A 13,318-nucleotide genomic window follows, 5' to 3' on the forward strand; every position below is an offset into this window, starting at 1 on the left:
GGCTTACTTTCGGTTATATTAGGCTAATCTACTTAATTATAATATATTTTGAGTTATTTATGGTTATATATTAATCTAACCGACCTATAACCAGAAATAACCAAAAAAAAAGATTGATTTTTAAAAAAAAATATTCAAATGGTAATAATATTAGTATATCCATATTACCACCTTAAACCAAACACATTAAAACACATTAGAACCAAAACCAAAAAACAAATAATGTTACTCATTTGAACCCTACATCTCAAACCCTAAACCCCAACTCTAACCCTAACCCCCAAACGTCATGTGTTGTATGTTTAACACATTCTCGTGAGAATGTGTAAAATCAATTTTCTCTATAATTATTACTTTTATTGGTTATAATAATTGTAATATTTATATTTCAATTGTACATTTAAATATTGAGTTATAGTAATATAAATTTACAAATATTTCATAAGTCAACCGTGTAAGTCAATAACTCAGCCATCACTTAGTCACTTCATCGGAGTCTTTTTATTTTTTATTCGAATTTTGAGTTTAGTTTTTTTAATTATTTTGTATAATATATTGTGAAAAACTAACTTTATAAATTTATTACGGGTGTGGATCTGAGCAGGTACATAATTATTGTTTGGGTTTCCCCAACAACACTTTTTGTAATATCGAGACACGACACAAAAGACCAAACGAAGCCATACCAAGTACATAACTCAGGCATAACACAGCCGTACGAAGTACATAACTCAGCCGTACGAAGTACATAACTCATAACACAGCCGTACGAAGTACATAACTCAGCCATAACATATATGTTTATTTAATATTTATCAATATTAAATACATAAAAATATGTATCATATGGCCTCAATTCAATGTATATCATATGGCCTCAGTTCACAGAGATATGTATCATATGGCCTCAATTCAATGTTATATAGAAAGATGGCAATTTGTATAAATTGCGTTTCTTAATTAATTTATAGTTTTATACATACTCTATACAATCACAACTAGCATGTTCCTCTTATCCTCCAGCTTTACTCTTCTTTTTCTTCTTCTCTGATTTTTCATTCTCCTCTGCTATCTCCATCTTCCTCTTTTCTTTCTTCTTCTTTTTCTCTCACTTGTCCTCTTCCATTGCCACCACCTCTTCTTCTTCTTCTTCTTGCTTTTCTTTGCTGAGACATCCTTCCATTTCTCCAATCAAAGCTGTCAAATTAGGTCTGTACGTTAGCTTCTTCCTATAGCTTCTTCCTGTAGTCAGCAAGATCCATAACTCTCTGAGCAAAGGTCTGTACGTTGATCAGGTCAACTGGTGATAAATCATGGCCTGTCAACAAGTAAGAAAATAACCGTCCCAGAACAATTGATACTAAAAACACATTTATTCATTGCTATAAAAAAAACATGGGCGTAAAGATAGTTGTCGTTAACTATCTTCACTAGCTCGGGGAAGTGCCACGAATACCATTCCCTGTAAGAACATTGTAAACAGTTCATCTACCAATATTTCTCAAAGGTAAATTGCAACACATAATCTGAAAGGAAAAGCACAAAACAAGCCTGACTCTCATGGCAAAGGAATTGATATCCTCGTCAAGGAGGAAAATAGCTTGAATAACCATGTTATCCACTCGGTTAACACTGAACTTCACCTTGGCTCTGCTGTAGCTATAAGCTAATCCAAGCTGAGATTTTTCAAGATCACCAGGCTACATAAATAGAAAACGTTTATGAGAACACAAACCAGAGGTTACAAACAAAAAAGACAAGAGAAGGCCTTTAAACACAATGATCATGTTCCTCAGGTGGGTTCTCACTGGTTCTGGCTTCTCACCTTGTGGTACCTCCCTTTTCTGTTAATTAACCAAACAAAACAAGCTTGTAATCAGACACTTGACCAATGTTTTAGCTGATCGTGTCAAGGGTATATACAGAATGTAAGACTCATAACAAGAGAGATAAGGCTAGACACTCATAATTAATGCAGAAACTAAGCATAAGAATAAAACATACATTAGTCATGCTATACAGAAACTAACTCAACAGGAACTAAGTTATGAATTTCACTAAAGACATAGACATTAGCAGTTCACTTCAAACAAGCCTTGAGTACAGTATGAGAACCTATGAAAATGAGTTTTACATTTTGTATGAAAATGAACACAACTGCAAACAGAAAATGAATGAGTTGCCAAAAGAAGACCATGGAGAGAAAGAGATACTTACAAGTCTTAACACATGCCAACTTTTTCGTTCATAAACGAATATCAATATTACCATAATTGCTACCTGAAACAAAAACCTAGAATCTAAATCGAAACCATGTAAAAATAAGAGAGAGTTATCACTTATACAAAAAAATAAAAATCGGGTTAAGGGATTAAGGATTGAAGAAAGAAGGGACAAAAACCCAACAGAGGAAACAGGTGAAAACGGTCAATCAAACCTTTACCGATAGATCATAATATCCTCTTCCACAATGAATCACCGATAGAGATCTAAGTAACCTCCTCCATAACCTATAATCAAGACAATAGAAGGAGAAGTGAATAATATAGGATAGATAAAAAGTGAAAATTCAGTATCGAATACAAAGTCCAATACATCACAACTACCATGAAATCTGACCTGATTCCACAAAGAGATAGCAAGCTAGCCTCGAACCTGAAGGCTTAATCTTATTAGTATCCCCTCCTTAACCACTGTGACACAACAAATAACTGAGATAAACTGTACAACAATTGAATCTATAGTCTTTTCTCTTTTCTTTTCTGTTCTCTTCCCTCCTACATTGAAGAAAGTTGTGAATGGGAAACAAATCCAGATAATTTAGCTAAAACCTGGTGATGCACACATATAATACACAAAAATTACTAAACAAAATTCACACAACTCATGAACCAATAGCAAAAGCAGATTTTCGAGGGTTCATCAATGAAGAACAAATATTAACTAAGGGAAGCTAATTAATAATTGAATTTGAACAGAAAAACATAAGGATCTTGTTTGATCAAATGATAATAAAAAATTCTACTTTTTTAAATCAAATCGATTTCGAGATTGAGATCAAAATCATTAAAGAATATATATGGTCATAGGAGTCAGATCTCCACAATGCATATTGTAAAAAGTAAAAACCCAGAATCCAACTTAAAACAGCCCAGAATTCAGTAAGTCTCAAATCGATCAAAGATCATCATCATCAAGATAAGAAGACAAAGAAGCTAAGGTTTATAAAAAACCAGAACGAGATTCAACGCAGAGAGAAGAAGAGAGAGAAAACTATATATCCAATTGTTGTTCAACATATATCAATAATGTGTTGTGTTCCAGTGGTTATGGAGAGGATTGTAGGATAAGGAGTGTCCAGGTTTGAGCCTAATGTGCTACCTCTTTTTTCCTCTTTTTTTAACACAACTAAAACGACGTCGTTTCACTCTGTCTGCACACGTGGATTCCACATTATCATCGCTTAACGGAGATATTAACAGAGTTAAGCATTAAACACGTTTTTGTATGTTTACGCACAAAATCAGAAGTCCAGGTATGGAATTCAAAACTTTTAAAAGTACATGTATGTTTGAGCACAGCCAATAGTCCGATGTATGAATCGAACATATTGTAATTGTCTCAGGAATAAAAAAGCCATTTTGTAGAATTTTCTACAAAGTCCTATAAAGTCCAATACATCATAATTATATAGAATCTCCTACAAAGTCCTACCTCTTTTTTCCTCTTTTTTTAACACAACTAAAACGACGTCGTTTCACTCTGTCTGCACACATGGATTCCACATCATCATCTCTTAACGGAGATATTAACAGAGTTAATCATTAAACACGTTTTTGTATGTTTACGCACAAAATCAGAAGTCCAAGTATGGAATTCAAAACTTTTAAAAGTACATGTATGTTTGAGCACAGCCAATAGTCCGATATATGAATCGAACATATTGTAATTGTCCAGGAATGAAAAAGCCGTTTTGTAGAATTTTCTACTAAGTCCTACAAAGTCCAATACATCATAATTATGTAGAATTTCCTAAATATTTTTAACAATACTCAAAAACTCAAAAATCCGTCAAAAATGGATCCTTAGATGTCCTGACTCCTATAGCCAAACTATTATCCAAATTAGTGAAAATTTGAAAAAGGAATATATCTACCCAAAATCCCCTATATATTAAAAGAGAAGCATTCGTGAAAAAAAAAGCTGACGTATCGTCGCCAGAAAGCTCGATGCACAATTTATTATTTATCCTTAATATTCTATAATATTATATAAAACTATAATTGCTATTTAGTATATTTCTATACATAATATTTTGTTTCTATAAATTCTAAAATTGGTAAATATTATTTAAATATTAATAAATATTATCCCCTACATGTTCTCGAAATTATTTTCAAAACTTATGTATTATAATATAATTAAAAAATATAACATGAGACGTAAAATATATATTTTTAAATGATATTTTCAACAATATAAATAACATTATTACTTATTTTTAAAAAATTTTGACGAAAAAAATGAAAAATAATTTTGAACAATAGATATTAGAAAATCTTTTAAAAAACAATTTGATGGCATCTTAAATTTATTTTAAACTATAAAATATTTAAACTAATGCAAATCTTAATTTTTCAGTTTTCCATATAGAAAATTTCTAGTATATATGACTATCGTATACTAAAGATTACTTAATTTCAAAATTAAAATATTAAAAAATATAAAATCTTATATATATATATTAATATTATTTCTTAAAGATTTCAAGGACGGGTTTTTATAGATAAAAAAGTATTATACCTCTTATGGAGTATAGGTATCGGGACATGTTTGACCTGATTAAGAATTTAGGTCATTCGTTTCGAGAAGTTTTAATTTTTTTGATGGTTTTTATCTGTTTCATAATTTACAAGTTTTAAACAATTCTGATTAATCACTAATTCGGTAAACATTAGATTTGGGTATGTTGTTTTGTGAATCTTAATTTTATGCTCAAACCTTTATTATTTCAAAAATCACAAACTCAATGGAACCAAACTAATATAAGTTTGAACTGTAAATGATTTAACTCTATGTGTATATAATATATCACAAACCTTATAGTAAACATAGTTTTTGAAATCAATCACACACGTACATGCGGGTCCGTACCTAGTTTTAGATTATTTACTGTTATCTCAAAAGTCAAGACCTCTTTGTTTATATGATTTGATCAAAAATCAAAAGGTACACCTTTTGGCTATATGTTTGATCGAGTAAGTTGCCATGGGATGATAGCTCTAAATTATAATGTCATTGAAGATTAATATTTCTTAAGCTGAAGTGATTAAACCGATGATTTTCTTTGATACCTGTAGAGCATAATTTTATTAGAAAATGTGACAAAAAAATAGAGATTATTGGCATTTTAGTAAATTTTTCAAACTTAATTAGAAATGTACACTACAATAAAAAGTGAATATTGTTACCAATTCAATGGTCATAATATATTAATTTTTGGTCACAAATACTTTATTGTGACGAAAATGAAACGGATTGAAGAAGGTCACAATAAAATGGTCACAAATGGGTGTAAGTCACAAAAAAGTCATAAACAGTTGTGACGTTTTTGAAGTAACAATTCGTCACAAGTTGTGACGATAATTGAATAGTCACAAAAAAGTTGCAATTTATGACGGTTAATAGAGTCACAAATATGACACAAAACATGACCCAAAAAATGTCATATATTTGTTACAAATTAGTACTATTTTAAGTCACTACGTTGTGACTTTTTGCCACCAAAATACAATCACAAACTAGACACAATTAGTGACTCGATTAGAGACACACAACCGTCACTATTTGTTTTTTTTAATTTTTTTTTTTAATTTTAATTTTTTTTAATTACCATAATTTGTATTTATTTGTGACATTTCACGTTCCTAGATTTTTTTAAAATATTAAATCTATTCACCATATTTCAACAAATATATAATTTTAGAATAAAACATGAAAACTAAAAATAATATGCAAACGATAATATATAGATAACAAACTAACATCCAAATACAAAGTTGATACATAAACACAACTGAAAGGAAATATAAACCAAGCACAAAGTTAATCCATAAACATAACTGAAAGGAAATACAAACAAACCATAGTAGTTAGATAAAGGTGGATGGTCTTGGTAGTGGTGTTGGATTTAGACATTTTGACTTGCAAAAGATTCAACAAGTTTCTCCATAGCTTCAAGTCTTTTCTGGATTTGCTGATTTTCTTCAAGGTTTTTTTTCAGATCAGTTTCCATCTCCTGCATCCGATGTGTTATTGTCTCTATTTCTTCACCAGATTGTGGTACACTTGAAGAGGCACCAACAGATGGTAAAAACTCACCAAGTGCTCCAAGTCCAAAGATATGACCATGTTTCGATGATCCAGCAGCCTAGAAATAAAAAATAAATACATAAAGCTATCATACACCAAACCAATACAACACACACAACTCACGACCAAACAATAACATATATGGTGACTAACAAATTTGCTCACGACCAAACACACAACTCACGACCAAACAACTCACGCCCAATACACCACCCGTACGTAANTAGTACTATTTTAAGTCACTACGTTGTGACTTTTTGCCACCAAAATACAATCACAAACTAGACACAATTAGTGACTCAATTAGAGACACACAACCGTCACTATTTTTATTTTTATTCTATTTTATTTTTATTTTTTAATTACCATATTTGTATTTATTTGTGACATTTCACGTTCTTAGATTTTTTTTTAAATATTAAATCCATTCACCATATTTCAACAAATATATAATTTTAGAATAAAACATGAAAACTAAAAATAATATGCAAACGATAATATATAGATAACAAACTAACATCCAAATACAAAGTTGATACATAAACACAACTGAAAGGAAATATAAACCAAGCACAAAGTTAATCCATAAACATAAGAAAATACAAACAAACCATAGTAGTTAGATAAAGGTGGATGGTCTTGGTAGTGGTGTTGGATTTAGACATTTTGACTTGCAAAAGATTCAACAAGTTTCTCCATAGCTTCAAGTCTTTTCTGGATTTGCTGATTTTCTTCAAGGTTTTTTTTCAGATCAGTTTCCATCTCCTGCATCCGATGTGTTATTGTCTCTATTTCTTCACCAGATTGTGGTACACTTGAAGAGGCACCAACAGATGGTAAAAACTCACCAAGTGCTCCAAGTCCAAAGATATGACCATGTTTAGATGATCCAGCAGCCTAGAAATAAAAAATAAATACATAAGCTAGCATACACCAAACCAATACAACACACACAACTCACGACCAAACAATAACATATATGGTGACTAACAAATTTGCTCACGACCAAACACACAACTCACGACCAAACAACTCACGCCCAATACACCACCCGTACGTAACTCAAACCAAACAATAAAACACGACAGTTCCATGGTGACTAACAAATTTGCTCCACCCTAATAACATATATGGCTAAACCTCAATATACTAATCACAAATATATAATCTCAAAAAATCTTAAAGAATATAAGGTTTTGAAATGTTACCTTGATATAAATCTCATTTTTCTCAGCTTTGTCAAGATTTTCAGCTGTCACATTCTCTTCACCAGAAGATTCAAGTTGTTCCAAGCGTTCTTGTACATGCTTTTCATAAGTTTCTGCAACCAATCTTGCTCGTTGATCAACATAGGTTCCGTCAGGCTTTTGATGTGTTTTCTTCATCACAGCAATAAATGAGTAATCTTCATTGTTTGCTTCCTATAAACAAACAATAAAACTAAGTGAACTAATACAAAAATGATCAAGAATTTATATGGAAATTGATAGAAAATGTGAACATTACCAAAGCAGCTTGAACTTTGACATACGAACTTGAACCTGCTAGATGAGAATGTGGGCCTAAACCATTGCGATCAGACATTCGGGAAGCACGAGCCTTCTCACTTGTTGCTTTTGCTTTTGCTGTTGCCCAATGTGCCTGCATAATCGTCCAATAATCAGACAAAATCCAATCTGGTTTTTCTCCTCCCTTCTTAGCATGGCTTATCATTCCTTTGAGGCGATATGCAGCAAGCTTTTTGAACTCTCGTTCAACTTGATAGTTGATAGAAGCATCCCAGTTAAACTTTTTCTGAGAAAACAAAGTAATCACACATGATGAGTAATACTGTAAATCATTTATGAAATAGCTTAATGAAATATAATAGACAACAGTACTACCATAAACAGTGTAAACCAGGTTCTTTTGTAGAAGGGAGGCACTTTTCTCCAAGAGTACCATGGTCCCTTAAAACAACTTTGAATGACCTTTCGTACACCAGTTGATACTTGGGTGTGGTATTTAAACCTGCTCCATTGAAATACATTACTTTAGTTTGAGTTATAACTATGTGAAAGTAATCAACAGTATGTTGAAATAAATCCATACCATTTAGCTCCATTTAACCGAGATGGATGCAGCACAGGTAAACTTGAACGATCCACAAATGGCTCTTCCATTGTTACACTATAAACACATAAACATTCAAAAGTTATCAACCCCAAATTTTACAAAGTGAAAAATTAAACGACTCTAATCTAAATTAATAGAGATTAACAAGTAAGCAAAGACTGTGTAAAACCACAACAACAACGATTACCAAAGATTTGTAAAACTTGGAAGCGAGTAAATATTAGTAATTAAACATCAAGATTAACTTCTAAAAATAAATAAAATTATAGAAATACCTTTCAATGAGATCTGTGAAATGGAGACCTGAGAAGTAGAGGGAGGTGGTTAAATAGTTTTGAGGCAGTTTTAGGGGTTTTAAGAGTGGGGGGAATTTCACAAAAAATTAAAGCGCTAATGAAAATTTTAGGTTCTATTAGGAAAAATTAAGGCGCTATTTTGGTATTAAAAACAAAATTTTAAGGATCTAGAAAATTCTAATATGGTTAATTTGTTTTCTCAATTAACTTGTTTGCATATATCTTTAAGTACAAATATCTAAAAAATTAGAGACAATATTATTCCAACCGGTTAAATTACACCCTAAATAAAACAATCATTAATAAAACAAAAATTAAACATCTGATTCTAATTAATTAATAATAAATTAAAAACGATTACTAAACATACCTTACTCTCTGTAAATTGCTTCTCAAAGATCATTCGCTGTTTTGCATATTCAGGATCGTCCTTGTTTCCTTTCCAGAGATTTCACGTTGTGGGGATTTCGATATCCTCTTCCTCCACATCAGTCGGACAAACCAACTCCATCGCATCCGGATCTGTCTTCGTCTTCTTCAGCGGCGGAGAAACCAACTCTCTCTGATCTCTAGCCTCGATCAACATATATATTTTTTTTTTCCAATTAAGAAGATGAGAAGATTATCTTCTTTTTTTCACCAGCTATGTATATATATATAATCGGATCAAATAATAATGGGTTTGACTAGTGAGGAGGAAGAGGAGATCGATCGCTTCTCTCTCTTTTCTCTGCTCCATAAGCATAAATAAAGAAGAATAAAAGAAGAACAAGACAAGAGAAATAAAAAAAACAACAAGAAGCTGCGTGAAGTAGAACAAGCTCATCTCTTCTCACTTATGCAGCTGCGTGAAGTAGAGGTGTCTCCGTGTCGTCTCTTCTTCTTTTGTGACCTAAACTGTTTCCAACTGGGCCTAAAACAATTCATCTAAAGCCCATTCTGATATCGAATTAACTAGTGTGATTAATAATTTTCAGATTATTTTATGTCATTTGAACTCTTATGGAAAAATTGTATTTTCAGCTCTCTTTTTTCCATTATTAAAACTATTTTATTATTTAATTGGAGTAACAAAAGTGGTAATAACTATGTCACAATTTATGACTAAACACAAAGGTAACTAAAATAGTGACTAATTTTGACTAGGTAGTTACAAAATATTTGTAACTAAAAGTGACGTAAATATAGTCACAAAAACCGTATAATTTAGTTACCTTATTTAGTTACAAATCCGTAATTATAATTGTGACTAAATATTTTGTAACAAATTCGACACAAATAGTGACAAAAATTAGTTACCTTTAAGTCGGTCACAATATTATAACTAAACAGTGACATATATATGACCGTTTTAAATACGTCACATTTTCGTATCTAAATCGTCATAATATTATGACAGACAAACAGTCACAATTTTTCCGTCACAATATTCACTTTTTCTTGTAGTGGTAATACATGTACTATTGATAATTGGAGAAATAGTCAGGGTCCCACTTATGAGATAAAATGTTTGTAAGATAAAATTGTGAAAAAGAAAGAGAAATGAGATGGTGTGTTTGTTTGTCTGAGAGAGAAAAATAGAGAAAAAGATATATCTATTTTTTTTTCTTTTGTCATCACACCCTATCATATATATTTATTCAAAATTTTGGTAATATGACATTTCAAAAAAAATTTCAGATATATAAAAATTTATATTTTTTCTTTATAATTTGATATGTATTTTTTTGATGATTTTATTTGATAATGTTAAATATTTTTTTCCAAATTTTGTATTCGTACACATTATTAAGTGTACGGATGTCTGCACACCTTATTAAATATACAGATATCTGCACACCTTATTAAATGTATGTCTCTACGTAGAATAGTATGATATACTCTTTATAATTAAATACGAAACATGAACCATATAATAGAGTGATATTATATATATATATATATATANTCTTCTTTTGTGACCTAAACTGTTTCCAACTGGGCCTAAAACAATTCATCTAAAGCCCATTCTGATATCGAATTAACTAGTGTGATTAATAATTTTCAGATTATTTTATGTCATTTGAACTCTTATGGAAAAATTGTATTTTCAGCTCTCTTTTTTCCATTATTAAAACTATTTTATTATTTAATTGGAGTAACAAAAGTGGTAATAACTATGTCACAATTTATGACTAAACACAAAGGTAACTAAAATAGTGACTAATTTTGACTAGGTAGTTACAAAATATTTGTAACTAAAAGTGACGTAAATATAGTCACAAAAACCGTATAATTTAGTTACCTTATTTAGTTACAAATCCGTAATTATAATTGTGACTAAATATTTTGTAACAAATTCGACACAAATAGTGACAAAAATTAGTTACCTTTAAGTCGGTCACAATATTATAACTAAACAGTGACATATATATGACCGTTTTAAATACGTCACATTTTCGTATCTAAATCGTCATAATATTATGACNNNCATGACCACAGTTGCTTGTACAGCTCGTATCTTTACAACTACAAAGGAGAATTACATTAAGTTTAAATCCCAAAACTAAAGTTATAATTTAATGAGAGCAACTGAGCAAGAAAATAATTTTACTTACATTCATTGTGTGAAGATTAAATCAAAGTTGATTCTCCTTCATTCCATGTTTTTTTCTTCCATTCAATATGTTTATAGATTAACACCAAATCGTTAATATTTTTTTTTTAGCAATTATGAAGAACAAAATGACACCATTGTCGGGGAACGAAAGAACGAACTAAATCGTTAATATATATCTTATATTAAAAGTATTGTACACTATATTCAATAGATTGGTTCAATGAATTTGGGTTGAAGAGATCATCTTTCATTTGAAATATTAAAAATCAATTTATAACACTTGGGAGAGAGTACACATAACGTAACAAATATTATTAGATAATAAGAATCACCATATAAAAGAAGTAGCTTACCTCCATAAACCATAAAAATTTCGGCTCAAGACCATGACGATTCAGGTATGCTTCGGTGTCGTTTGTATGACTGCACATAAACATTAGTCAACATTAGTCATTATCAACAAATAAATATATGAAAAATATAATAATTATATAGACAAAATGAACAACACAATCATGGAGAAAATTTTGTTTTTAGAATGCTATAGTAATAGTAAAGAAAATCGTTGAATGGTTTGGTGAATAGTAAATATTCATTTCCACTACTATATTTATAGTAGAATTTAGATGGTTAGAAATTGTCAGATAATACATTGCATTCAAATCACAAAATATTTTCAAGACAATGATGAATCTAAAATCAAAAATTTATTCGCAAAATAAGCTATATTTGAAAGTACTAAATATTTTATTTAGATTATATTTGAACAATATTATAACTATTTTTAAATATTTTGGTAACAATCTATATTTTTTTAAAAAATTCTTCCATCTAATACTAACCATAATTACTTAGTATAATCTTTTTTTTGTGTCAAATTTGTATGATTTTGTTATGAAAGTTTTTGAAAATCAAAAATAAATGATGATTTGTTTTGATTGAATTATATTAAATTGGATTGTTATTTTCGGAAATAACTATTAATATATGATCAAATAAAATCAAATTCAAAAGGTTAAATATATAAACTATCGTAACTTTAGGTGCAAATTTAAGAGTTGTTGACTTGTTAATTGTGTATAGCCTTTAACGACAGATATTGAATGATTCGTTTTATTAAATCATATCCATTTTCTTTGATTTTTTCAAAAACTTGCATTAGAATTAAGAGAGAATATTAGGGGATTGATATTTTTAGTATTTATGGTATGTTATACAATTACGAAAATCAAATTTAAATATAAATTAGCTAAAATTATTCTAACGAATAATTTATGGAAGGCGCGTAATGCAAAGGTTTTCGAAAATATTACAGAACGTCCAGAGGAAACGGTCCGGATAGCTGAAGGTGAGGCTGTATCCTGGCACAAGGCTCAGGAGGGAGGTGAAGATGGGGTTAACTCTAACCACCCTACGGTAGCCGAACCCCGCCCACAGAGGCCCAACGGCTCTCTACCTTTGTTCTTTACAGGTTACCGATGTTTTGTGGATGGTTCTTGGAAATCCAATGATCGGTTCGCAGGAGCAGGATGGTTATGTACCCAGTCCCATGACCCAAGGCCAGGAAGGGGAGCTACTAATTTCCGGCGAAGTCTTTCCCCCCTACACGCTGAAGTGGAAGTTTTCATTTGGTCAATGCGATGCATGATCGGACACGATTACCGCGATGTGGCTTTCTACTCGGACTGCGCTGATTTGGTGAAGATGGTGTCTTCACCGCAGGACTGGCTGGCTTTCTCAACTTACCTAGAAGATATAAGAACGGACAGGGAGGAGTTCTCTTCTTTTTCCTTATCTTATATTCCCAGAGATGCAAATTCAAAAGCGGATCTTCTTGCACGCTATGCGTGCACTTCTCCGCAAAGTGTTTTGTATGTAAACAAGTTCCCTACGCATTGGCTCGTTTGAGCTAATCTTTTATTGTCAAAAAAAAAAA

The 13,318-nt window shown here is 30.9% G+C and overlaps 2 protein-coding genes across 4 annotated transcripts; both read right to left on the minus strand.

The window, feature by feature from the left end:
- On the minus strand, window positions 903-2,430 carry LOC104747280 (nucleolar protein 56-like). The gene is made up of 4 exons (XM_010468887.2): window positions 2,218-2,430; window positions 1,779-1,844; window positions 1,552-1,700; window positions 903-1,462 (listed from the first exon to the last, which is right to left on the minus strand). Exons 1-4 carry the CDS (start codon window positions 2,269-2,271, stop codon window positions 1,312-1,314), a joined length of 420 nt encoding a protein of 139 aa, XP_010467189.1. The 5' UTR covers window positions 2,272-2,430; the 3' UTR covers window positions 903-1,311.
- Window positions 6,009-9,633, minus strand: LOC104747281. 3 transcript variants are annotated; one of them, XM_010468890.2, is made up of 7 exons: window positions 9,154-9,632; window positions 8,763-8,790; window positions 8,464-8,541; window positions 8,256-8,382; window positions 7,879-8,166; window positions 7,581-7,793; window positions 6,009-6,430 (listed from the first exon to the last, which is right to left on the minus strand). In XM_010468890.2, exons 3-7 carry the CDS (start codon window positions 8,532-8,534, stop codon window positions 6,191-6,193), a joined length of 939 nt encoding a protein of 312 aa, XP_010467192.1. In that variant the 5' UTR covers window positions 8,535-8,541; window positions 8,763-8,790; window positions 9,154-9,632; the 3' UTR covers window positions 6,009-6,190. The 3 variants fall into 3 exon arrangements, with proteins under 3 accessions (XP_010467192.1, XP_010467193.1, XP_010467194.1); XM_010468892.2 differs by lacking the exon at window positions 6,009-6,430 and adding an exon at window positions 6,857-7,269 and having other exon boundaries at window positions 9,154-9,633; XM_010468891.2 differs by lacking the exon at window positions 8,763-8,790.

The sequence above is a fragment of the Camelina sativa genome, chromosome 15 (assembly GCF_000633955.1).
Source record: "Camelina sativa cultivar DH55 chromosome 15, Cs, whole genome shotgun sequence".
NCBI classification, from domain to species: Eukaryota; Viridiplantae; Streptophyta; class Magnoliopsida; order Brassicales; family Brassicaceae; genus Camelina; species Camelina sativa.

Excerpts from the sequence above, each read along its gene's own strand:
- LOC104747280 (XM_010468887.2), bottom strand. The coding sequence starts at position 2,271 with ATGGTAATATTGATATTCGTTTATGAACGAAAAAGTTGGCATGTGTTA. Across the intron at positions 1,845-2,217 it reads GTTGGCATGTGTTAAGACTT|AAAAGGGAGGTACCACAAGG; the intron begins GTAAGTATCTCT and ends GTTAATTAACAG. Across the intron at positions 1,701-1,778 it reads ACCTGAGGAACATGATCATT|CCTGGTGATCTTGAAAAATC; the intron begins GTGTTTAAAGGC and ends CTATTTATGTAG.
- LOC104747281 (XM_010468891.2), bottom strand. The coding sequence starts at position 8,534 with ATGGAAGAGCCATTTGTGGATCGTTCAAGTTTACCTGTGCTGCATCCA. Across the intron at positions 8,383-8,463 it reads CGGTTAAATGGAGCTAAATG|GTTTAAATACCACACCCAAG; the intron begins GTATGGATTTAT and ends TCAATGGAGCAG. Across the intron at positions 6,431-7,580 it reads AAAATGAGATTTATATCAAG|GCTGCTGGATCATCGAAACA; the intron begins GTAACATTTCAA and ends TTTTATTTCTAG.